The sequence below is a fragment of the Ranitomeya variabilis genome, chromosome 6, assembly GCF_051348905.1.
Source record: "Ranitomeya variabilis isolate aRanVar5 chromosome 6, aRanVar5.hap1, whole genome shotgun sequence".
Lineage (NCBI taxonomy): Eukaryota > Metazoa > Chordata > Amphibia > Anura > Dendrobatidae > Ranitomeya > Ranitomeya variabilis.
In genome coordinates, this window is record NC_135237.1 from 202,422,608 (window position 1) to 202,449,648 (window position 27,041).

Here is a 27,041-nt window from a genome sequence, read left to right on the forward strand (position 1 = left end):
ATGAACCAGTAGGCATGGCCAGGGACGTTACGTGTCCATCACGGCACACTGGGTGAATGTGGTGGATGCAGGGTCCACAGGGGACAGCAATATTGGGACAGTTTTGCCTAGTCCACGGTCAAGGAAAGAGTTGGCTGTAGGCGTTCGCCCCCCCTCCTCCTCTTCCTCGTCCTCCTGCAGAAGCGAGCTCGTCCACAGACCGCAGTCGCACATCCATTCCATCCGCAGCTGCCACTGTTGCAGACCAGGTGTGCCATTATGGGACAGCTAGTGGCAAGCGTCAGCAGGCTGTATTGGCAATGAAGTGTTTGGGTGACAACAGACACACCGCGGAAGTTCTGTCCGAGTTCTTGCTGAATGAAACTCAGTCATGGCTGGGCACTGTACATCTTGAGGCAGGCAAGGTTGTGAGTGATAACGGAAGGAATTTCATGGCTGCCATAGCCCTTTCCCAACTGAAACACATTCCTTGCCTGGCTCACACCTTAAACCTGGTGGTGCAGTGCTTCCTGAACAGTTACCCGGGGTTACCAGACCTGCTCCTCAAAGTGCGCAGACTTTGCTCGCATATCCGCCGTTCGCCCGTACACTCCAGCCGTATGCAGAACTATCAGCGGTCTTTGAACCTTCCCCAGCATCGCCTAATCATCGACATTTCAACAAGGTGGAACTCCAAACTGCACATGCTTCAGAGACTGTGCGAACAGAGGCGTGCTGTTATGTTTTTGTGGGAGGAAACACATACACGGGCAGGCAGTTGGATGGCAGACATGGAGTTGTCAGGTGTGCAGTGGTCGAAGCTACAAGACCTGTGTCAAGTCCTTCAGTGTTTTGAGGAATGCACACGGCTGGTTAGTGCAGACAACGCCATAATAAGCATGAGCATCCCCCTAATGCGTCTGCTGATGCAAAGTTTGACGCACATAAAGGAGCAGGCGTCTGCAGCCGAGGAAGAGGAAAGCCTTGATGACAGTCAGCCATTGTCTGGTCAGGGCCGTGTAGAGGACGCGGTAGCGGGCGAAGAGGAGGAGGAGGACGAGGAGGATGATGGGGATGAGTATTTTTTGAATGAGGAAGCTTCTCCTGGGCCAACAGAAATTAGTGGCGCTGCAAGGCCGGGTTCTGTTTTTTTAAGGGAGACAAGTGACGTAGATTTGCCTGTAACAGCCCCTCCAACCAGCACACCTGCAGATTTGACAACTGGAACTTTGGCACACATGGCGGATTATGCCTTACGTACCCTCAAAAGGGACACACGCATTATTAAAATGATGAGCGATGACGATTACTGGTTGGCCTGCATCCTTGACCCTCGCTATAAAGGCAAATTGCAAAATATTATGCCACATGAGAACCTCGAACAAATATTAGCAACCAAACAAGCTACTCTTGTAGACCGTTTGATTCAGGCATTCCCAGCACACAGCGCCGGTGATGGTTCTCACACGAGCTGCAGGGGGCTACAGGGCAGAGGTGTTAGAGGTGCACAGATCAGAAGTGGCGTTGGACAGAGGGGTTTTCTGACCAGGTTGTGGAGTGATTTCGCAATGACCGCAGACAGGACAGGTACTGCAGCATCTATTCAAAGTGACAGGAGACAACATTTGTCCAGTATGGTTACTAACTATTTTTCTTCCCTTATCGATGTTCTCCCTCAACCGTCATTCCCATTTGATTACAGGGCATCAAAATTAGACACCTGGCCTGAATTGGCAGAATATGCGTTGCAGGAGCTTGCTTGCCCAGCAGCTAGTGTGCTATCAGAAAGAGTATTCAGTGCTGCTGGTTCAATATTAACCGAAAAAAGGACTCGTCTGGCTACCCAAAATGTGGATGATCTCACCTTCATTAAAATGAACCACTCCTGGATTTCAAATTATTTTGCCCCACCTTTCCCGGCTGACACCTAGCTTTCCTATAAAAAGGTCTTGCTTGTGGACTGGTCTTACTGAGTGTTCCAATCTGTTAATTTGCAGCAGCTGTTTGTCCAGCATACGACATGTTTACACCTCCCCCAATGGGAAAAATCCCCCCACGGGGCCGTTGTCTCGCCACTTGGCGCAAGCACCCGTTACAGTGCTGATTTTCTGAAGAGGTGGGTGTGCCCGCTTTTGGTCGACGGCACTGCCACTGGGTCCCTCATAGTACAATGTAGTGTCTCTGGCGGTGGTGGTGCGCACCCAACGTCAGACACACCGTTGTAACATGAGGGGCCCTGGGGCGGTACCGCCGGCCACAAGAGAGTCCCCCCCCCAGCTCAAACTGTGCTCTACCACGTGCAAAATTATCTCGCACAGCTCCACCAATGTTTAGTCTATGCACTGACATCATTCAATGCCTGGCACTGACAAACAATACCAATTTGTTTGCATCTATGATGCTAGTTAAAGTAGTCTGGGTCAGTGTCCTATATTGACACCAGTAAATACTAATTTACTGCCAAATTACTTTGTCATAAACTCTGCAGATGAGCCCACCCCTGTACCTAAGCATGCCACCCTTTTTTTACTTATAGTTGTTTTGCGAGACATTCACATCTATTTATTTTTTTGGAGTACTAACTGTGTCAGACACTCCTTGCAATACTCCTCCACTGACCACAATGCTGCCTGCCTGTGTATCCATGTAACCGATGTAAAACTGCCATGACTGCCTACTGTTTGTTATTTTAGGCCTTTGTGAGCCTGTCTGCGGCCCCTACTTGCAATACTCCTCCACTGACCACAATGCTGCCTGACTGTGTATCCATGTAACCGATGTAAAACTGCCATGACTGCCTACTGTTTGTTATTTTAGGCCTTTGTGAGCCTGTCTGCGGCCCCTACTTGCAATACTCCTCCACTGACCACAATGCTGCCTGGAGTGCCTGCCTGTGTATCCTTGTAACCGATGTAAAACTGCCATGACTGCCTACTGTTTGTTATTTTAGGCCTTTGTGAGCCTGTCTGCGGCCCCTACTTGCAATACTCCTCCACTGACCACAATGCTGCCTGGAGTGCCTGCCTGTGTATCCATGTAACCGATGTAAAACTGCCATGACTGCCTACTGTTTGTTATTTTAGGCCTTTGTGAGCCTGTCTGCGGCCCCTACTTGCAATACTCCTCCACTGACCACAATGCTGCCTGGAGTGCCTGCCTGTGTATCCATGTAACCGATGTAAAACTGCCATGACTGCCTACTGTTTGTTATTTTAGGCCTTTGTGAGCCTGTCTGCGGCCCCTACTTGCAATACTCCTCCACTGACCACAATGCTGCCTGGAGTGCCTGCCTGTGTATCCATGTAACCGATGTAAAACTGCCATGACTGCCTACTGTTTGTTATTTTAGGCCTTTGTGAGCCTGTCTGTGGCCCCTACTTGCAATACTCCTCCACTGATCACAATGCTGCCTGCCTGTGTATCCATGTAACCGATGTAAAACTGCCATGACTGCCTACTGTTTGTTATTTTAGGCCTTTGTGAGCCTGTCTGCGGCCCCTACTTGCAATACTCCTCCACTGACCACACCAATGCTGCCCATGTACCCCTGGAACCTATTTAAAAGTTCATAGAGCCTAGTTATATATTTTATTTTCTATTAATAAGGCCATGATGGACTACGCTATACCACGCTACAAGCTAACCAGTCGACACTTCTTTTGCGAGAAAAGCCATCCCAACCCTCCACCAGCATGTAGAAGACCACATTGTCCATGCACTCTAGCAATCTGTGAGTACAAAGGTGCACCTGACAACAGACGCATGGACCTGTAGGCATGGCCACGGAAGATTACGTGTCCATTACGGCGCAATGGGTTAATGTGTTGGATGCATGGTCCACAGGGGACAGCCTACTAAGTCTGTCTGCAGTCCCTAATTCTAATTGTCCTCCACTGTCTAAATCTGAGCTTCCACCTTCTGGCTTTCGGCCTATAGTATCAGAAATTAAACTGCATTTGGCCTTCAACTTTGGTTACGGCCTACTAACGGTGTCTGCCCCTGCCTGGTGTTTGTCCTCAACTGAATACAGCTGTGCTTCAACCTTCTGGCTCTCATTAAGTGCTGTTTTTAAATAAAAAAATGGTGTTTAGGGCCTACTAACGGTGTCTGCCCCTGCCTGGTGTTTGTCCTCAACTGAATACAGCTGTGCTTCAACCTTCTGGCTCTCATTAAGTGCTGTTTTTAAATAAAAAAATGGTGTTTAGGGCCTACTAACGGTGTCTGCCCCTGCCTGGTGTTTGTCCTCAACTGAATACAGCTGAGCCTTAACCTTCTGGCTCTCATTAAGTGCTGTTTTTAAATAAAAAAATGGTGTTTAGGGCCTACTAACGGTGTCTGCCCCTGCCTGGTGTTTGTCCTCAACTGAATACAGCTGAGCCTCAACCTTCTAGCTCTCATTAAGTGCTGTTTTTAAATAAAAAAATGGTGTTTAGGGCCTACTAACGGTGTCTGCCCCTGCCTGGTGTTTGTCCTCAACTGAATATAGCTGAGCCTCAACCTTCTGGCTCTCATTAAGTGCTGTTTTTAAATAAAAAAATGGTGTTTAGGGCCTACTAACGGTGTCTGCCCCTGCCTGGTGTTTGTCCTCAACTGAATACAGCTGAGCCTCAACCTTCTGGCTCTCATTAAGTGCTGTTTTTAAATAAAAAAAATGGTGTTTAGGGCCTACTAATGGTGTCTGCCCCTGCCTGGTGTTTGTCCTCAACTGAATACAGCTGAGCCTCAACCTTCTGGCTCTCATTAAGTGCTGTTTTTAAATAAAAAAAATGGTGTTTAGGGCCTACTAACGGTGTCTGCCCCTGCCTGGTGTTTGTCCTCAACTGAATACAGCTGTGCTTCAACCTTCTGGCTCTCATTAAGTGCTGTTTTTAAATAAAAAAATGGTGTTTAGGGCCTACTAACAGTGTCTGCCCCTGCCTGGTGTTTGTCCTCAACTGAATACAGCTGAGCCTCAACCTTCTGGCTCTCATTAAGTGCTGTTTTTAAATAAAAAAATGGTGTTTAGGGCCTACTAACGGTGTCTGCCCCTGCCTGGTGTTTGTCCTCAACTGAATACAGCTGAGCCTCAACCTTCTGGCTCTCATTAAGTGCTGTTTTTAAATAAAAAAATGGTGTTTAGGGCCTACTAACGGTGTCTGCCCCTGCCTGGTGTTTGTCCTCAACTGAATACAGCTGAGCCTCAACCTTCTGGCTCTCATTAAGTGCTGTTTTTAAACAAAAAAAATGGTGTTTAGGGCCTACTAACGGTGTCTGCCCCTGCCTGGTGTTTGTCCTCAACTGAATACAGCTGAGCCTCAACCTTCTGGCTCTCATTAAGTGCTGTTTTTAAATAAAAAAAAATGGTGTTTAGGGCCTACTAACGGTGTCTGCCCCTGCCTGGTGTTTGTCCTCAACTGAATACAGCTGTGATTCAACCTTCTGGCTCTCATTAAGTGCTGTTTTTAAATAAAAAAATGGTGTTTAGGGCCTACTAACGGTGTCTGCCCCTGCCTGGTGTTTGTCCTCAACTGAATACAGCTGAGCCTCAACCTTCTGGCTCTCATTAAGTGCTGTTTTTAAATAAAAAAAATGGTGTTTAGGGCCTACTAACGGTGTCTGCCCCTGCGTGGTGTTTGTCCTCAACTGAATACAGCTGTGCTTCAACCTTCTGGCTCTCATTAAGTGCTGTTTTTAAATAAACAAATGGTGTTTAGGGCCTACTAACGGTGTCTGCCCCTCCCTGGTGTTTTTTCCTCAACTGAATACAGCTGAGCCTCAACCTTCTGGCTCTCATTAAGTGCTGTTTTTAAATAAAAAAATGGTGGTTAGGGCCTACTAACGGTGTCTGCCCCTCCCTGGTGTTGCCCTCAACTGAATACAGCTGAGCTTCTACCTTCTGGCTTTCGGCCTATAGTATCAGATATTAAACTGCATTTTGGCCTACTAGTGTGGTTGGGCCCTTAAAACAGTGTCTGCTGCTCTTGGGTTTGCTACTCCACTGAACAAAGCAGTGCCGCCTGTTTAGTCCTGTTACCAATTTTGAACTGCATTTAGCCTACTTTATTCTTTGGCCCTATATCTGTTTCCTCCTCATCCTGCCCATTGCCCAGCCACTGCTAGATGAGTCTGCTGGTACATTGACCCAGAACACTACATTCCCCTTGCACTCTACACAGCCAGAATCTGACCCTGCTGGAAGTAAGGTCCCCCTTACCGCATGTTAAACCACCTTACACAGGGACAAAGAGGAAGGTGCAGATGAAAGTGCAGGTTCCTTCATCAGGTGGGGGGGGCATACTCGTTGGTGACGTCACTGGCACAGGGCCCCTCAGAGTACGCAAAAGTGTCGCTGCTGGTGGGAGGCGCCCCCGCCATGCAAACACACCGCTGTACTTTGAGGGGCCCTGTGCCAGTGCCAATGCGAAAGAGTGGGCCCCCCCCTGCTTGCTCAGGATCACAGCACTTGCAACGTTGAAATACTTACCTCTCCCTGCTCCACCGCCGTGACGTAGTCCACATTTCCTGGGCCCACTAAAGCCTTGAACCAGCCCTACCCCCCACAACGTTTGCCAAATGACCCCCAATTTCCTATGCCCAACTATTATTATAAAGTTAATTTAGATTGACAAGCTTCAGAAACAAGAATGGATGTTTTTGGCATTAAAATGGGCAATGTAGGTGTTTTCCTGGCCTCCACTCACTGCCGACGATGGTTCCCCATTGACTTGCATTGGGTTTCGTGTTTCGGTTGATCCCCGACTTTTAGCGATAGTCGGCCGACTGCACTCGACTCGACTCTGGACAAAGTCGGGTTTCACAAAACCCGACTCGACCTTAAAAAAATGAAAGTCGCTCAACCCTAATTAACATCTATTTATTTTTTGTGAGTACTAACTGTGTCAGACACTCCTTGCAATCCTCCTCCACTGACCACAATGCTGCCTGTGTATCCATGTAACCTATTTAAAACTGCATAGAGCCTATTTTTAGTTATTTTAGGCCTAGTAAGCCTGTCTGCGGTCCCTCCGTGCAATCCTCCTCCACTGACCACAATGCTGCCTGTGTATCCATGTAACCTATTTAAAACTGCATAGAACCTATTTTTAGTTATTTTAGGCCTAGTAAGCCTGTCTGCGGTCCCTCCTTGCAATCCTCCTCCACTGACCACAATGCTGCCTGTGTATCCATGTAACCTATTTAAAACTGCATAGAGCCTATTTTTAGTTATTTTAGGCCTAGTAAGCCTGTCTGCGGTCCCTCCTTGCAATCCTCCTCCACTGACCACACCAATGCTGCCCGTGTACCCCTGGAACCTATTTAAAAGTTCATAGAGCCTATTTATATATTTTATTTAGTATTAATAAAGCCATGATGGACTACGCTGTACCACGCTACAAGCTAACCAGTCGACACTTCTTTTGCGAGAAAAGCCATCCCAACCCTCCACCAGCATGTAAAAGACCGCATTGTCCATGCACTCTGGCAATCTGTGAGTATAAAGGTGCACCTGACAACAGACGCATGGACCTGTAGGCATGGCCACGGAAGGTTACGTGTCCATTACGGCGCAATGGGTTAATGTGGTGGATGCATGGTCCACAGGGGACAGCCTACTAAGTCTGTCTGCAGTCCCTAATTCAAATTGTCCTCCACTGTCTAAATCTGAGCTTCAACCTTCTGGCTCTCATTAAGTGCTGTTTTTTAAAAAATTGGTGGTTACGGCCTACTAACGGTGTCTGCCGCTCCCTGGTGTTGTCCTCCACTGTCTAAATCTGAGCTTCAACCTTCTGGCTCTCATTAAGTGCTGTTTTTTAAAAAATTGGTGGTTATGGCCTACTAACAGTGTGTGCCGCTCCCTGGTGTTGTCCTCCACTGGATAAAGCTGAGCTTCAGTCTTTAGGCTTTCGGCCTATAGTATCAGATATTAAACTGCATTTGGCCTTCAACTTTGTTTACGGCCTTCTAATGGTGTGTGCCGCTCCTTGGTGTTGTCCTCCACTGTATAAAGCTGAGCTTCAACCTTCTGGCTCTCATTAAGTGCTGTTTTTTAAAAAATTTATGGTTACGGCCTACTAACGGTGTCTGCCGCTCCCTGGTGTTGTCCTCCACTGTCTAAATCTGAGCTTCAACCTTCTGGCTCTCATTATGTGCTGTTTTTTAAAAAATTGGTGGTTACGGCCTGCTAACGGTGTGTGCCGCTCCCTGGTGTTGTCCTCCACTGTCTAAATCTGAGCTTCAACCTTCTGGCTCTCATTAAGTGCTGTTTTTAAAAAAATTGGTGGTTATGGCCTACTAACGGTGTCTGTCGCTCCCTGGTGTTGTCCTCCACTGTCTAAATCTGAGCTTCAACCTTCTGGCTCTCATTAAGTGCTTTTTTAAAAAAAATGGTGGTTAGGGCCTACTAACGGTGTCTGCCGCTCCCTGGTGCTGTCCTCCACTGTATAAAGCTGAGCTTCAACCTTCTGGCTCTCATTAAGTGCTGTTTTTAAAAAAATTGGTGGTTACGGCCTACTAACGGTGTCTGCCGCTCCCTGGTGTTGTCCTCCACTGTCTAAATCTGAGCTTCAACCTTCTGGCTCTCATTAAGTGCTTTTTAAAAAAAAATGGTGGTTAGGGCCTACTAACGGTGTGTGCCGCTCCCTGGTGTTGTCCTCCACTGGATAAAGCTGAGCTTCAGTCTTTAGGCTTTCGGCCTATAGTATCAGATATTAAACTGCATTTGGCCTTCAACTTTGTTTACGGCCTACTAACCGTGTGTGCCGCTCCCTGGTGTTGTCCTCCACTGTATAAAGCTGAGCTTCAACCTTGTGGCTCTCATTAAGTGCTGTTTTTTAAAAAATTGGTGGTTACGGCCTACTAACGGTGTCTGCCGCTCCCTGGTGTTGTCCTCCACTGTCTAAATCTGAGCTTCAACCTTCTGGCTCTCATTAAGTGCTGTTTTTTAAAAAAATGGTGGTTACGGCCTACTAACGGTGTCTGCCGCTCCCTGGTGTTGTCCTCCACTGTCTAAATCTGAGCTTCAACCTTCTGGCTCTCATTACATGCTTTTAAAAAAAAATTGGTGGTTAGGGCCTACTAACGGTGTCTGCCGCTCCCTGGTGCTGTCCTCCACTGTCTAAATCTGAGCTTCAACCTTCTGGCTCTCATTAAGTGCTGTTTTTTAAAAAATTGATGGTTACGGCCTACTAACGGTGTGTGCCGCTCCCTGGTGTTGTCCTCCACAGTATAAAGCTGAGCTTCAACCTTCTGGCTCTCATTAAGTGCTGTTTTTTTAAAAAATTGGTGGTTAGGGCCTACTAACGGTGTCTGCCGCTCCCTGGTGCTGTCCTCCACTGTCTAAATCTGAGCTTCAACCTTCTGGCTCTCATTAAGTGCTGTTTTTTAAAAAATTGGTGGTTACGGCCTACTAACGGTGTGTGCTGCTCCCTGGTGTTGCCCTCCACTGGATAAAGCTGAGCTTCAGTCTTTAGGCTTTCGGCCTATAGTATCAGATATTAAACTGCATTTGGCCTTCAACTTTGTTTACGGCCTACTAACCGTGTGTGCCGCTCCCTGGTGTTGTCCTCCACTGTATAAAGCTGAGCTTCAACCTTGTGGCTCTCATTAAGTGCTGTTTTTTAAAAAATTGGTGGTTACGGCCTACTAACAGTGTGTGCCGCTCCCTGGTGTTGTTCTCCACTGGATAAAGCTGAGCTTCAGTCTTTAGGCTTTCGGCCTATAGTATCAGATATTAAACTGCATTTGGCCTTCAACTTTGTTTACGGCCTACTAACGGTGTGTGCCGCTCCCTGGTGTTGTCCTCCACTGTCTAAATCTGAGCTTCAACCTTCTGGCTCTCATTAAGTGCTGTTTTTTAAAAAATTGGTGGTTACGGCCTGCTAACGGTGTGTGCCGCTCCCTGGTGTTATCCTCCACTGTCTAAATCTGAGCTTCAACCTTCTGGCTCTCATTAAGTGCTGTTTTAAAAAAAATTGGTGGTTACGGCCTACTAACGGTGTCTGCCGCTCCCTGGTGTTGTCCTCCAATGTCTAAATCTGAGCTTCAACCTTCTGGCTCTCATTAAGTGCTTTTTAAAAAATAATGGTGGTTAGGGCCTACTAACGGTGTCTGCCGCTCCCTGGTGCTGTCCTCCACTGTATAAAGCTGAGCTTCAACCTTCTGGCTCTCATTAAGTGCTGTTTTTAAAAAAATTGGTGGTTACGGCCTACTAACGGTGTCTGCCGCTCCCTGGTGTTGTCCTCCACTGTCTAAATCTGAGCTTCAACCTTCTGGCTCTCATTAAGTGCTGTTTGTTAAAAAATTGGTGGTTAGGGCCTACTAACGGTGTCTGCCGCTCCCTGGTGTTGTCCTCCACTGTCTAAATCTGAGCTTCAACCTTCTGGCTCTCATTAAGTGCTGTTTGTTAAAAAATTGGTGGTTACGGCCTACTAACGGTGTGTGCCGCTCCCTGGTGTTGTCCTCCACTGGATAAAGCTGAGCTTCAGTCTTTAGGCTTTCGGCCTATAGTATCAGATATTAAACTGCATTTGGCCTTCAACATTGTTTACGGCCTACTAACCGTGTGTGCCGCTCCCTGGTGTTGTCCTCCACTGTATAAAGCTGAGCTTCAACCTTGTGGCTCTCATTAAGTGCTGTTTTTTAAAAAATTGGTGGTTACGGCCTACTAACGGTGTCTGCCGCTCCCTGGTGTTGTCCTCCACTGTCTAAATCTGAGCTTCAACCTTCTGGCTCTCATTAAGTGCTTTTTAAAAAAAAATGGTGGTTAGGGCCTACTAACGGTGTCTGCCGCTCCCTGGTGCTGTCCTCCACTGTATAAAGCTGAGCTTCAACCTTCTGGCTCTCATTAAGTGCTGTTTTTTAAAAAAGTGGTGGTTACGGCCTACTAACGGTGTCTGCCGCTCCCTGGTGTTGTCCTCCACTGTCTAAATCTGAGCTTCAACCTTCTGGCTCTCATTACGTGCTTTTAAAAAAAAATTGGTGGTTAGGGCCTACTAACGGTGTCTGCCGCTCCCTGGTGCTGTCCTCCACTGTCTAAATCTGAGCTTCAACCTTCTGGCTCTCATTAAGTGCTGTTTTTTAAAAAATTGGTGGTTACGGCCTACTAACGGTGTGTGCCGCTCCCTGGTGTTGTCCTCCACTGTATAAAGCTGACCTTCAACCTTCTGGCTCTCATTAAGTGCTGTTTTTTAAAAAATTGGTGGTTAGGGCCTACTAACGGTGTCTGCCGCTCCTGGGTGTTGTCCTCCTCCTGAGTGTTCTCCTCCTCCTTGGTGTTCTCCTCCAGGTTGCCTTGTCTGAGCTTCAACCTTCTGGCTCTCATTAAGTGCTGTTTTTAAAAAAATTGGTGGTTACGGCCTACTAACGGTGTCTGCCGCTCCCTGGTGTTGTCCTCCACTGTCTAAATCTGAGCTTCAACCTTCTGGCTCTCATTAAGTGCTGTTTGTTAAAAAATTGGTGGTTAGGGCCTACTAACGGTGTCTGACGCTCCCTGGTGCTGTCCTCCACTGTATAAAGCTGAGCTTCAACCTTCTGGCTCTCATTAAGTGCTGTTTGTTAAAAAATTGGTGGTTACGGCCTACTAACGGTGTCTGCCGCTCCCTGGTGTTGTCCTCCACTGTCTAAATCTGAGCTTCAACCTTCTGGCTCTCATTAAGTGCTGTTTTTAAAAAAATTGGTGGTTACGGCCTACTAACGGTGTGTGCCGCTCCCTGGTGTTGTCCTCCACTGGATAAAGCTGAGCTTCAGTCTTTAGGCTTTCGGCCTATAGTATCAGATATTAAACTGCATTTGGCCTTCAACTTTGTTTACGGCCTACTAACCGTGTGTGCCGCTCCCTGGTGTTGTCCTCCACTGTCTAAATCTGAGCTTCAACCTTCTGGCTCTCATTAAGTGCTGTTTGTTAAAAAATTGGTGGTTACGGCCTACTAACGGTGTCTGCCGCTCCCTGGTGTTGTCCTCCACTGTCTAAATCTGAGCTTCAACCTTCTGGCTCTCATTAAGTGCTGTTTTTTAAAAAATTGGTGGTTACGGCCTACTAACGGTGTGTGCCGCTCCCTGGTGTTGTCCTCCACTGGATAAAGCTGAGCTTCAGTCTTTAGGCTTTCGGCCTATAGAATCAGATATTAAACTGCATTTGGCCTTCAACTTTGTTTACGGCCTACTAACCGTGTGTGCCACTCCCTGGTGTTGTCCTCCACTGTATAAAGCTGAGCTTCAACCTTCTGGCTCTCATTAAGTGCTGTTTTTTAAAAAATTGGTGGTTACGGCCTACTAACGGTGTCTGCCGCTCCCTGGTGTTGTCCTCCACTGTCTAAATCTGAGCTTCAACCATCTGGCTCTCATTAAGTGCTGTTTTTAAAAAAAATGGTGGTTACGGCCTACTAACGGTGTCTGCCGCTCCCTGGTGTTGTCCTCCACTGTCTAAATCTGAGCTTCAACCTTCTGGCTCTCATTACGTGCTTTTAAAAAAAAATTGGTGGTTAGGGCCTACTAACGGTGTCTGCCGCTCCCTGGTGCTGTCCTCCACTGTCTAAATCTGAGCTTCAACCTTCTGGCTCTCATTAAGTGCTGTTTTTTAAAAAATTGGTGGTTACGGCCTACTAACGGTGTGTGCCGCTCCCTGGTGTTGTCCTCCACTGTATAAAGCTGAGCTTCAACCTTCTGGCTCTCATTAAGTGCTGTTTTTTAAAATATTGGTGGTTAGGGCCTACTAACGGTGTCTGCCGCTCCCTGGTGCTGTCCTCCACTGTCTAAATCTGAGCTTCAACCTTCTGGCTCTCATTAAGTGCTGTTTTTTAAAAAATTGGTGGTTACGGCCTACTAACGGTGTGTGCCGCTCCCTGGTGTTGTCCTCCACTGTATAAAGCTGACCTTCAACCTTCTGGCTCTCATTAAGTGCTGTTTTTTAAAAAATTGGTGGTTAGGGCCTACTAACGGTGTCTGCCGCTCCTGGGTGTTGTCCTCCTCCTGAGTGTTCTCCTCCTCCTTGGTGTTCTCCTCCAGGTTGCCTTGTCTGAGCTTCAACCTTCTGGCTCTCATTAAGTGCTTTTTTAACAAAAAATTGGTGGTTACGGCCTACTAACGGTGTCTGCCGCTCCCTGGTGTTGTCCTCCACTGTATAAAGCTGAGCTTCAGTCTTTAGGCTTTCGGCCTATAGTAGCAGATATTAAACTGCATTTGGCCTACTAGTGTGGTTGGGCCCTTAAAACAGTGTCTGCTGCTCCTGGGTTTGCTACTCCACTGAACAAAGCAATGCCGCCTGTTTAGTCCTGTTACCAATTTTGAACTGCATTTAGCCTACTTTATTCTTTGGCCCTATATCTGTGTTTCCTCCTCATCCTGCCCATTGCCCAGCCACTGCTAGATGAGTCTGCTGGTACATTGACCTAGACCACTACATTCCCCTTGCACTCTACACAGCCAGAATCTGACCCTGCTGAAAGTAAGGTTCCCCTTCCCGCATGTTATACCACCTTACACAGGGACAAAGAGGAAGGTGCAGATGAAAGTGCAGGTTCCTTCATCAGGTGGGGGGGCATACTCGTTGGCGACATCACTGGCACAGGGTCCCTCAGAGTACGCAAAAGTGACGCTGCTGGTGGGAGGCGCCCCCGCCGTGCAAACACACCGCTGTACTTTGAGGGGCCCTGTGCCAGTGCCAATGCGAACGAGTGGGCCTCCCTGCTTGCTCAGGATCACAGCACTTGCAAAGTTGAAATACTTACCTCTCACTGCTCCACCGCCGTGACGTAGTCCACGTTTCCTGGGCCCACTAAAACCTTGAACCAGCCCTACCCCCACAACTTTTGCCAAATGACCCTCAATTTCCAATGCCCAACTATTATTATAAAGTTAATTAAGATTGACAAGCTTCAGAAACAAGAATGGATGTTTTTGGCATTAAAATGGGCACTGTAGGTGTTTTCCTGGCCTCCACTCACTGCCGACTATGCTTCCCCATTGACTTGCATTGGGTTTCATGTTTCGGTCGATCCCCGACTTTTAGCGATAATCGGCCGACTGCACTCGACTCGACTTTGGACAAAGTCGGGTTTCGCAAAACCCGACTCGATCTTAAAAAAATGAAAGTCGCTCAACCCTACACATCACTCATCTCAACACACAGTCACAGCAGGAATATGTTACTTCTAAGGCTGGAGTCACACACAACATATAAAAATACGGTCCATTTTTTACAGAACAAATACGCAGAAATGTTACCTGAACAGTGATCCGTATGTCATCCGTAGGCAAGGTGAAGCTGCGTATTTTGTGCATGTAAACCTCCGTATGGCATCCGATTTTCTTGCCGGCTTGCAAAATGGACATAGAATGGATCCATGGGCTCAAATATTTGTGAAAACATATATACAGTCTATATATATATATATATATTAGCTATTGAGCCCATTCTACGCCCGGGTGGCGAGCATTTATATTGCTATATGGTCTCCATCCTGGTATGTGCTGCTCCCACCTTGCTCTCCCATCCTGTCATGTGCTGCTCCATCCTGCGCCCCCATCCTGTCATGTGCTGCTCCATCCTGCATCCCCATCCTGTCATGTGCTCCCATCCTGCGCCCCGATCCTGTCATGTGCTGCTCCATCCTGCATCCCCATCCTGTCATGTGCTGTTCCATCCTGCGCCCCATCCTATCATGTGCTGCTCCATCCTGCATCCCCATCCTGGCATGTGCTCCCATCCTGCGCGCTGAGTGCGGGCGGCTGTGCTGAGTGCGGGCGGCTGTGCTGAGTGCGGGCGGCTGTGCTGAGTGCGGGCGGCTTTGCTGAGTGTGGGCGGCTGTGCTGAGTGCGGGCGGCTGCGCGTGGCTGTGGTGAGTGCGGGCGGCTGCGTGTGGCGATGCTGAGTGCGGGCGGCTGAGCGTGGCTGTGGTGAGTGCGGGTGGCTCTGCGTGGTGGTGGTGAGAACGGGCGGCTGTGCGTGGTGGTGGTGAGTGCGGGCGGCTGTGCGTGGCGGTGGTGAGTGCGGGCGGCTGTGAGTGGTGGTGGTGAGTGCGGGCGGCTGTGCGGGCGGCTGTGCTGAGTGCGGGCGGCTGTGCTGAGTGCGGGCGGCTGTGCTGAGTGCGGGCGGCTGTGCGTGGCGATGCTGAGTGTGGGCGGCTGCGCGTGGCGGTGCTGAGTGCGGGCGGCTGAGCGTGGCTGTGGTGAGTGCGGGTGGCTCTGCGTGGCGGTGGTGAGAACGGGCGGCTGTGCGTGGTGGTGGTGAGTGCGGGCGGCTGTGCGTGGCGGTGGTGAGTGCGGGCGGCTGTGAGTGGTGGTGGTGAGTGCGGGCGGCTGTGCGGGCGGCTGTGCTGAGTGCGGGCGGCTGTGCTGAGTGCGGGCGGCTGTGCTGAGTGCGGGCGGCTGTGCGTGGCGATGCTGAGTGTGGGCGGCTGCGCGTGGCGGTGCTGAGTGCGGGCGGCTGTGCGTGGCGGTGGTGAGTGTGGGCGGCTGTGCGTGGTGGTGCTGTGCTTGGCGGTGCTGAGTGCGGGCGGCTGCGCGTGCCGGTGGTGAGTGCGGGCGGCTGCGCATGGCTGTGGTGAGTGCGGGCGGCTGTGTGTGCCGGTGCTGAGTGCAGGCGGCTTCGCGTGGCGATGCTGAGTGCGGGCGGCTGAGCGTGGCTGTGGTGAGTGCGGGTGGCTCTGCGTGGCGGTGGTGAGTACGGGCGGCTGTGCGTGGTGGTGGTGAGTGCGGGCGGCTGTGCGTGGCGGTGGTGAGTGTGGGCGGCTGTGTGTGGCGGTGGTGAGTGCGGGCGGCTGTGCTGAGTGCGGGCGGCTGTGCGTGGCGGTGGTGAGTGCGGGGGGCTGTGCTGAGTGCGGGCGTCTGTGCTGAGTGCGGGCGGCTGTGCTGAGTGCGGGCGGCTGTGCTGAGTGCGGGCCGCTGTGCTGAGTGCGGGCGGCTGTGTGTGGCGGTGCTGAGTGCGGGCGGCTGTGCGTGGCGGTGCTGAGTGCGGGCGGCTGTGCGTGGCGGTGCTGAGTGCGGGCGGCTGTGCGTGGCGGTGCTGAGTGCGGGCGGCTGCGTGTGGCTGTGGTGAGTGCGGGTGGCTGTGCTGAGTGCGGGCGGCTGCGCGTGGCTGTGGTGAGTGCGGGCGGCTGCGCGTGGCGATGCTGAGTGCGGGCGGCTGAGCGTGGCTGTGGTGAGTGCGGGCGGCTCCGCGTGGTGGTGCTGAGTGCGGGCGGCTGTGCAGAGTGCGGGCCGCTGTGCTGAGTGTGGGCCGCTGTGCTGAGTGCGGGCGGCTGTGCGTGGCGGTGCTGAGTGCGGGCGGCTGTGCGTGGCGGTGCTGAGTGCGGGCGGCTGCGCGTGGCAGTGCTGAGTGCGGGCGGCTGTGCGTGGCGGTGCTGAGTGCGGGCGGCTGTGCGTGGCGGTGCTGAGTGCGAGCGGCTGCGCGTGGCGGTGCTGAGTGCGGGCCACTGTGCTGAGTGCGGGCGGCTGTGCATGGCGGTGCTGAGTGCGGGCGGCTGTGCGTGGCGGTGCTGAGTGCGGGCGGCTGTGCGTGGCGGTGCTGAGTGCGGGCGGCTGTGCGTGGCAGTGCTGTGTGCGGGCGGCTGCGCGTGGCGGTGCTGAGTGCGGGCGGCTGTGTGTGGCAGTGCTGAGTGCGAGCGGCTGTGCGTGGCGGTGCTCAGTGCGGGCGGCTGCGCGTGGCTGTGAGTGCGGGCGGCTGTGCGTGGCTGTGTTGAGAGCGGGCGGCTGCGCGTGGCTGTGGTGAGTGCAGGCTGCTGCGCGTGGCGGTGGTGAGTGCGGGCGGCTGCGCGTGGCGCTGCTGAGTGCAGGCAGCTGCGCGTGGCGGTGGTGAGTGCGGGCGGCTGCGGGTGGCGGTGGTGAGTGCGGGCGGCTGTGCGTGGCGCTGCTGAGTGCAGGCAGCTGCGCGTGGCGGTGGTGAGTGCGGGCGGCTGCGCGTGGCGGTGGTGAGTGCGGGCGGCTGCGCGTGGCGGTGGTGAGTGCGGGCGGCTGTGCGTGGCGCCGAGTGCCAGGGGCCTGAGCAGGCGGGGACACCGGCGTGATGGGGGGTCAGGTGCTGGAGTCGCCGCTAGCTCAGGCCCCCAGCACTTGCTATATTTACCTGTCCCCCGTTCCACTGCTGCGCGCCGCTCCATCTTCCGGGTCCTCGGCCTGTGACTGTTCAGTCAGAGGGCGGCGCGCATTAAGCGCGTCATCGCACCCTCTGAACCGTTCAGTTCAGATGGCGCGATGACGCGTTAATGCGCGCCGCTCTCTGACTGAACAGTCGCAAGCGGAGGATGGAGCAGCGCGCATCACTGGAACGGGGACAGGTAAATATAGCATACTCACCCTCGTCCCTGCTTCTCCGTTGGAGATCGCGGTGTGCGTTCAGTGCTTACGCATACCGCGATCTCCTGGGAGCGTCACTCTGTGGGGTCCAGACTGCGTCGGCGCTTGCGCTTGCGCAGTCTATAAAGGCTTCGGACAGAGTGACGCTCCCAGCGTTATATTATATATATATATATATATATATATATATATATATATATATATATACAGTATATACAGTACAGACCAAAAGTTTGGACACACCTTCTCATTTAAAGATTGTTCTGTATTTTCATGACTGAAAATTGTAAATTCACACTGAAGGCATCAAAACTATGAATTAATACATGTGGAATTATATACTTAACAAAAAAGTGTGAAACAACTGAAAATATGACTTATGTTCTAGGTTCTTCAAAGTAGCCACCTTTTGCTTTGATGACTGCTTTGCACACTTTTGGCATTCTCTTGATGAGCTTCAAGAGGTAGTCACCGGAAATGGCTACTTTGAATTTTCATAGTCATGAAAATACAGAAAAGTCTTTAAATGAGGTGTGTCCAAACTTTTGGTCTGTACTGTGTATATATATATATATATATATATATATATATATATATATATATATATATATATATATATATATATATATATATATATGTGTATATATATATATATGTATATATATAAATATATATATATATATATATATATATATATATATATATATATATATATATATATATATATTTATAATACAGAGCTAGATAGCAGAAAATCCGGTAATTCAATTGCCGGCTTTTGCTATCTCCTTATCAAACCCGACAGGATATGAGACATGGCTTACATACAGTAAACCATTTCATGTCCCTTATTTTTTTACATATTCCTCACTACTAATGTTATAAGTGTATGTGTGCAAATTTTGTTAGCTCTAGGTGTTAAAATAAAGGATTAAATCACGGACAAAACTGGCATGGGCTCCCGCGCAATTTTCTCAGCCAGAGTGGGAAAGCCAGTGACTGAGGGCAGATATTAATAGCCTAGAGAGGGACCATGGTTATTGCCCCTCCCCTGGCTAAAAACATTAGCCCCAGCCACCCCAGAAAAGGCACATCTGTAAGATGCACCTATTCTGGCACTTTGCCACTCTCTTCCCACTCCCGAGTAGCGGTGGGATATGGGGTAATAAAGGGTTAATATTACCTTGCTAATGTAAGGTGACATTAAGCCTGGTTAATCATGGAGAGATGTCAATAAGACACCTATCCATTATTAATCCAATAGTATTAAAGGGTTAAAAACACACACACATTATGAATAAAGTATTTTAATGAAATACACATGGGGTTTTAACATCTTTATTGTACTCTCAATCCAATTCATGATCTTCTGAAAAAAGGGAAAATAAAAAAGCAACAATATCCCATACCTGTCCGCCGTACAGTCATGTTCCATGATGTAAATCCATCTGAAGGGGTTAAATAATTTTACGACTAGGAGCCCGCTAATGCAGCTGTCCCTGGCTGTAAAAACTGGGGAATGAATGGAATGCAGGGGAACGTAGCTGGTGAGGTCACTTTCAAATTATTAAGGCTGAGTTTGAATTAAAAGGATTGAAAAGGGATTGCATACAGTGCTCCGAGACCTCACAGTGTTGCACACATCTTTTCAGGGAAAGTAGTGAACTGTCTATATATATATATTACCCAGACAAGTGGGTTGATTAAATCCTCCACATTTTTCACTGAAGAAATGGAGTGCTTCCTCTTTTTTTGAATCCTTATAAACTTGGTGCAATCGTTGGACTGGTTGCCTGGGGCCTTGCACCTGAAGATAAGTAAAGTGTTGTGCTGTTCCGTATATATATATATATATATATATATATATATATATATATATATATATTAGGAAAGCAAGGTGGGGTTAAATCCTAGCACTGCAGGTCCTGAATTAGGTGCACTTTGATTGCTATGACTATGGCTAGGCCATGTGTTCACCTTTATCAGTCAGCTGGGGGTGGCTGAGCAGTGGGAATTGTGATGGAGCTGGAGAGAGACAAGTCTGAATCTTCCTGAGAAGAGACTGCAGAGGCCGTGTGCACCAAGCTGAAACTATTAGGCTACTTTCACACTAGCGTCGTACTCGCCCGTCGCAGTGCGTCGGACCGACGTACCGACGCTAGCAGTGAATGCGCCGCACAACAGGGGCAGCGGATGCATTTTTCAAGCGCATCCACCGCCCCATTGTGAGGTGCAGGGACGTGCGGGGAGGTGGGGGCGGAGTTCCGGCTGCACATGTGCGGTCGGAAATGGCGGTCCGTCGGCAGCAAAAAACGTTACATGTAACGTTTTTTGCAGCTGACGGTCCGCCACAACACGGTGCACCCTAATGCTAATCAATGGTGAAAAAACGCATCCTGCAAGCTCTTTTGCAGGATGCGTTTTTTCAACCAAACGACGCATAGCGACGTGCAGTGCACGACGCTAGTGTGAACGAGGCCTTACTGGTTGCTATGGGCGACAGTTTTTTTGTTTGACTGGATAGCCAGGACCTATACTATTTAGCTAGTGCATGGACAAGGCTAGGGATTTTATGTTTATAGCTTTGGTTTTGTTACTGTACAAGCAGTGAAAAAAAAGCCCACTATTCCTCTTGTCATATAAAAAACCCTGTGGCTTTGTGGCCAAGCGGCTACCCGGGTGAATGAATCCCTACTATATACATGTATATAGTGATAGATCCATATATATATTTTGTTTTAGGATTAACTGCTTTTGATCACTTACTTCCTCTCCATAAAATGCTACATAAAAATTAAAACATTGCAGGTATGTTTCTTTTTTTTTTTTTCAAATATACAATTTCCTTTTTCACCACTTGAAAAAAAATATGCAAGCTTGGTATTATCACGTTGACTTGGAGAATCATACAGCCAGGCAATTTTTACTGCACAACAAACACCATAAAAACAAAACCCCAAAAACGATTTCTGACTTGAGTTTTTATTTTTTTTCACAATTTCAGCACACTTGGAATTTTGTCCCAGTTTTCCAGTATATTGCATGGTAAAATTGAGAGTCATTCAAAAGTACAAATTATCTCGCAAAAATGAAGCCACAAAAATATATTGCTATGTTGGCCCCAAAATTTAAAAAATTAAGTTAAAAGGAACCTGTCACCAGCAAAAACGCTATTAACTTTCAGATTTGGGCAGGTCCCAATGTAGAGCGAGTGTCAGTCGAGAACAGTGGGCCCGGTTACAGCAATCCAGACCAGTGACTGAACCCGCACTGACGCCGCCCTTGTGACTGAAACCAGAACATTGTCGGTGAGAATAAGGTCCATTTTCTCCCTCCAGCATTTGGCTACGTGCAGGTGCAGGCAGATTGGTAACACTAATAACCTGCATATTAAGCTCATATCTGCATGTTATTAGCATTTCTGGTGGTTCCAGGTTTCCCCTAAGGATATTGGAAGAAAGGAAGGAAAAATTAAACTGCTGTTGTATATACTTCATATATTGTGTTCATATACTCTATGTACACTGTACAAAGATGTTTAAAAGTTCATATAATGTTTTAAAATGAATATTTTATTGATGGTACTTACGTAATGGTGTCAATCATATCCAATCCCATTTCAACACAGCAATGTGCATGATCTGTTTTTGGCTGTGTTAGTCCAGAAACACAATAATAACAATCACCAAGAATTTTTATTCTTCTGCAGTGGTTTTCCTGTTGCAAATTACAATAGATCATAATTGAAAACAGTTTGTTACCTAATGACCTTTATTTTATTACATACAAGTTATAATTCAGATTTAAAATAAGAACTTGAACTGTAAAGTATATTGGTGGCTATAGTAAAAAATCACATTGGATGATGTAACATGCAGCGCATAGCAAAAGAACCACTGCTGTAATAATAGTGGAACAGATGCAAACAACATGTAGCATCCTATAACTATAGAGTATATTAGTGCCTATAACTCGCCCTCTGATGAAGCAACGGTGAAACGCACCTTGATGCGCTTAGGCCACACTACAAACCAGGTTCCAAGACCTATATAAGTGATTTTTCTATATATTACATCATCCACTGGGATTTATATTACAGGCAATAATATACACTATAATTAAAGGATGCTACCTGTTTGTATCTGTTTCACTATTGTTACAGCAGCGATGTTATGTGCTGCATGTTAGTGTCCACTGTGAATCTTTTTACTATGCTTTAGTATAAAAAACAAAGCAGCTTTATTTAAAGCATGACATACCAAAAGAGACAAGAATTGCAGTGCCAAATACAAAGATAAATTTAAAGAAAAAGGGTAATAAAAACCCTTACTAAAAACACAATGAAAAAAAATGCAAGCAACCCAATTTAGCCAATAGGTGAAAAGCTGCTGCAAGGATTCTGCAACATCAAAAACTCACCAAATACTCATCGTAAGAACTTTCCCTGTTCAGTTTTAAAGGCGCCATTACAGACATCATATTTGTCTGGAAAATGTAGCACTATTCCCCCACCTCAGTGCTGACTGTTCATTTGGCTTGCATACAGCAGTGGTTAGAGATGGGTGGACACTTGCATGTTTAGGTCCGGATGGATTCGGCCATACAGTTACAAAAAGATTGGGTTCGGGTACCAGAACAGTACTTGGACCCGAACCAGGACCCCATTCACTTGAATGTGCATGACAGCGTGGCAAACACCACTACTTATCAGCGGTAAAGTCATCACTGCCGAACAGACAGCCGCGGTTGAGTGAGCAGCTGTGATCGGAGATATAAAGTTTACCTCCGGTCACTGGTGTCAGCTGATGGGACTACTGCTCCCATCAGCTGACACCTGCTTCCGCTAATAACAGTGAAGGCAGGAGCAGCTGATGGGAGTATTCCTCAGCCAGAGCCTGCTCTGTAAATAATAATAATAAAAAAAAGAAAACACGGAGTGAGTTCCTCTGAATTTTTGATAACCAGACAGGCAAAACTCACAGCTGGGGACTGTAACCCTCAGCTGTCAGCTTAAACAAAGCCCTCATCTTCTGTAATAAAACAAAAATAAAAAACAACAATATCCCTCACCTGTCCGACATTCTGTCTCACGCCTTAATCCTTGTCTGGCGATTAATAGTTTTCAACCTGGACGGTGCCAAGATGCGACCGTTCATGCTTAGAACATTTATGAATGAGTTGCAGCCTCAGTGACTAGCGGTGAGGCTGCATTCCCAGCCAGGCCAATGAACTGCGGTGACCTCGGTGAGATCCCTGCTAACACAGTGAGAAAAAGTGTCACGGTACAGAGGGGAGCTCACCGCAGTTCACCGGTAGAATTTCACTGCCACAAATTTGATCTGGATGAACTCGTCTCTACACTGTGAGACTTTTTCTCACTGTGCAAAAGGGGATCTCACCGAGGTCACCACAGTTCATTTGCCCAGCTGGGAATGCAGCCTCAGTGATCGGCAGTAGCCTCAATTACATCACCGCTAATCACTGATGCTTGCAGCTGCAAAATCCCCAGTGATTCTCAGCCTGGCCGGTCACATATTTCACCGTCCAGGGTGAAAACTGTTTACCTATCAGACATGGATTATAGCGTGGGACAGAATGATAGACAGGTGAGGGATATTTTTTTTTTTTGGTTACTTACAGGACATGAGTAATTCAATGGAAAGGGCATCAGGTGAGTATAACTGTTTGTTATTAAAAAAAAGTAAAAGTGTTTTTTGTTTTATTTCAAATAAAAGACTTTATCCTGACTGTGTCTTTATTTACCAAACTGTATGTCCATAAATATTGAAACAGTTCATAGATAAGGAGTGTGAATGTTTTATTGTCCTCTGATTGGGGTCTGGTTCTATGTTATGGTGACCCCATATGGTCTGAGGAGCAAATTCCTTAGTTGATGTAAAAAGACATAAATCTATGTGACATATTCATTCCTGCACTGAGTGTCAAAGGTCATCATCAGCTTATATTCCCAGACTCTTCTCTCTCTCTTAGATTTGAAATTACCTTTTAATACAAGTAATTTCATGTCCATATTGCTGTTATCAGGGAGACAAAAATGTTTGGCCACAGGTACAGCTATTCTTTTTTCTCTTATTGTGTGGCAATGAGAGTTCATCCTTGTTCTCAGTTTTTGCCCTGTCTCCCCCACATACAGACCCCCAATTGGACATTTAGTACAAATAGTTAGGTACACCACATTAGAAATGACACAGCTGAAAGTTCCTGGTATATTGTAGTCCTGATGTGAATTGGGGATCTTTATGTTGTCCATGGTCTTTTTAAATGGACAGGTTTTCAATTTTTTTCTGGTTGCAAGGAAAGGTTCCTGCAGCTGTTGGAGAGGACAGGGAGCTTCTGACAATGATGCTTCTTAGATTTGGAGGTTGCCTAAAACACATTAGTGGAGGGTCTCGAAAAATGAATTGTAAGCGGGCATCTTTTTGTAGTAAAGGTTGTAATTTCCATGCAGCTCCCCTTAGCACCTCCAGATTTGGATTGTAGGTGACTACTAGAGGCACCCGATTATTTTCTTCTTTAGCTTTGTAATGTAGCAGGTGATTCCTTGATATTCTAGTTGCACTTGTAATTTGGTTTTGAATTGTTCTTGGATGGTAGCCCTGATTAAAAAAGATCTTTCTGAGGTGACCTAGGTGTTCATCTCTATCCATGGGGTTGGAACATATACAATTGTATCTGATGGCTTGGCTGTAGACAATAGAATTTTTTATGTGTTTTGGATGGAAACTGTCCCATTTAAGGTATGTTGGACGGTCAATTGGTTTCTGATACAGGGTACAGGGATGTTTCTATTTCATTGTTCTGCAGTTTAATGATAGTGTTCAGAAAGTTAATTTCAGTGCAGGAGAAGTTGAGTGTTAAGTTGATGGTAGGATGAAATTGATTGATTTAACTGTCACGGGGTCCTTCTCCAGTACCACACAATCAACAGAGCCAGCGAAGAGTGAACAATCCCAAGACCTTTATTTAGGTAAAAATAAGAAAGGTCCATATATGATCCACCGCACAAAGGATAAAATAGTCCAGAACACGAATGCAGTTCAGTAACAGGATAAAAGTCCAACAATCCAGCAGACAGAGGATAGCAAATTTTATATACTTTTCTTTCTCTCTGAGATGCTGTGAACACATCATCATTCCACATAGGACTGTTCTGTGTCTCACCTCCCTGATATTTTTAAAAGTCTTCCTCCTCATTCATAGGTCAGGAGGGGGAATGTCTCAGGGGCTCATTGTTTCAACAAGCTAGTTCAATATGTCATTAGCATATTAGCAAACAATACAGTACTGTGGGGGCTGATATCAGATGGCAGCAACAGCCATTCATCAATTAGCAAATAACTCATCCTACAAGAGAACACCATGAAAAGAAGTAAAATAGAAATATACACAAAAATGATACCCACATAGCATATCACACCATCACATAAACTGTTCATTATATTTTAATCATCTGGACGGAGTCTGAGCCACAGCTAAAGATGTTCCATGAACTGACACCAGTGACCAGAGGTAAACTTTATACCTCTGATCACAGCTGAGCGCTCATGCTGTCTTTTGACAGCATGGGAAATGCGGCTCTCTGACCATTGGGAATGATTTCACCGCCGATCAGAAGTGGTGTTTGCCACGTTGCCATGCGCATGACAGCTTGACTAACACCCGGTGTTCGGGGAGCTGAACCCGAACAGTAACACAGACTTCCTGGTGAAGTCAGTGTTCGGTGTCCGTGCCTGAATGGTATGTGTTCAGTATGGACGCCGAACTTTACTGTTCGGGTTTGTCCATCTCTACCCCTATGTAAACAGTACAGGTTACTAACAGCTGTATTTTTAGGTAGTTTTTCTATGATCACATTATATTTACTTTCCTTTTATAAATCTCTAATTTCTACTCTATGTCAACATATTAATTATCTATTAATTTTCATACAGTGTTTTATATTTTGACTTTCTGTGGCACAATTTAATTAAAATGAATAAAATAAAAATGTGGACCTTACTGTTGCCAACTCATCAAACTTTCCAAACAGTTCATTTAACAGCTTGACCAGTTCTTGAGCTGTGCACTGGGATGCCAAGCTTGTGAAGCCAACAATATCTGCAAATAAAATGCTGAAGAAAGAAAAAACAAATGTTATCAATTATTTCACTACAGTAATGCTCATACACTCTCACCACTTCAAAACTTCCATTTCAACCAAATTAGGAATGTGTTGAATTAGTAACAGGCTAATGCAGTTATAATTTCATGACGTTTTCTAGGATCAGGATCCAGTCCCACAGAACAAATGCTGGGTCACTTTGACACCGACTGAAAAACTGCATGGCAATTATTAAGAAACAATTAATTGGCAATATTTTGGAAGAGTCAATTTGAAAACCAGAGAGACGTGCCAAAACATGTGCTCGCCATTTCTTGCCAATAATATTGGGTATTACAGTGGCATGTAAAAGTTTGGCCAACTCACTTAACTGTTCACAGTAACAGTAATTTTGACCAGGGGTGCCCAAACTTTTACATGCCACTGTGTATGTAATATCCTATCCCTTCCTAGTCATTTCCTAGGTTAAGCTAGCAGATAAGCAGCATGAGGCCAAGGTGTTGGCGTTTCTTGACTGAAGTGGATTTTAGCGTAATGACTAGTGTTGAGCGATACCGTCCGATACTTGAAAGTATCGGTATCAGAAAGTATCGGCCGATACCGGCAAAGTATCGGATCTAATCCGATACCGATACCCGATACCAATACAAGTCAATGGGACACCAAGTATCGGATGGTATCCTGTATGGTTCCCAGGGTCTGAAGGAGAGGAAACTCTCCTTCAGGCCCTGGGATCCATATCAATGTGTAAAAGAAAGAATTAAAATAAAAAATAGGGATATACTCACCCTCTGACGCGCCCTGGACTTTACCGCCGTAACCGGGAGCCGTTGTACCTAAGAATGCGCGCTTGAAGGGCCTTAGATGACGTCACGGCGCTCTGATTGGTCCGTAGCGGTCGCGTGACCGCTATGCGACCAATCACAAAGCCGTGACGTCACCTAAGGTCTTTCAAGCGCTTGAAATACCTTAGAAGACGTCCGCAGCTTCTGATTGGTCGCGTAGCGGTCGCGTGACCGCTACACGACCAATCACAAAGCCGTGACGTCACCTAAGGTATTTCAAGCGCTTGAAAGACCTTAGGTGACGTCACGGCTTTGTGATTGGTCACGTAGCGGTCACGCGACGGCTACGGACCAATCAGAGCGCCGTGACGTCATCTAAGGCCCTTCAAGCGCACATTCTTAGGTACAACGGCTCCCGGTTACGGCGGTAAAGTCCAGGGGCCGCCGGAGAGGTGAGTATATCCCTATTTTTTATTTTAATTCTTTCTTTTACACATTGATATTAATCCCGATACCGATTCCCGATACCACAAAAGTATCGGATCTCGGTATCGGAATTCTGATACCGCAAGTATCGGCCGATACCCGATACTTGCGGTATCGGAATGCTCAACACTAGTAATGATTGTAAATTGAATTCACACTGTTAATGGCCGCTTAGGGATTTTTTGCACAACTGTTGAGCCATTAATAATCAGAAATATATTCACACTCAGTTCTCTTCTGATCGAATAATGCAATAACTCATACCGATTTTTGTGATATTAAGTGGAACTAAATGGTGACAGGTGCAAAAGAAAAGGGTGTGATCTCCAGGCACCATCTGCCTCAGAGCCTGGAAGAGGTCATTTACAGTGGGTACAGAAAGTATGCAGACCCCTTTAAAT

General features: G+C 47.3%; 1 protein-coding gene across 1 annotated transcript in view; it reads right to left on the bottom strand.

Moving 5' to 3' along the window:
- Positions 1-27,041, bottom strand: part of ADCY1 (adenylate cyclase 1) — an 839,277-nt gene that overhangs the window by 396,138 nt on the left and 416,098 nt on the right. Inside the window, exons 4-5 of the mRNA XM_077269394.1 lie at positions 25,268-25,379; positions 20,837-20,964 (exon numbers count right to left, since the gene is read on the bottom strand). Of these exons, the coding sequence (XP_077125509.1) occupies positions 20,837-20,964; positions 25,268-25,379 (240 nt within the window). The remainder of the gene's footprint in view (positions 1-20,836; positions 20,965-25,267; positions 25,380-27,041) is intronic.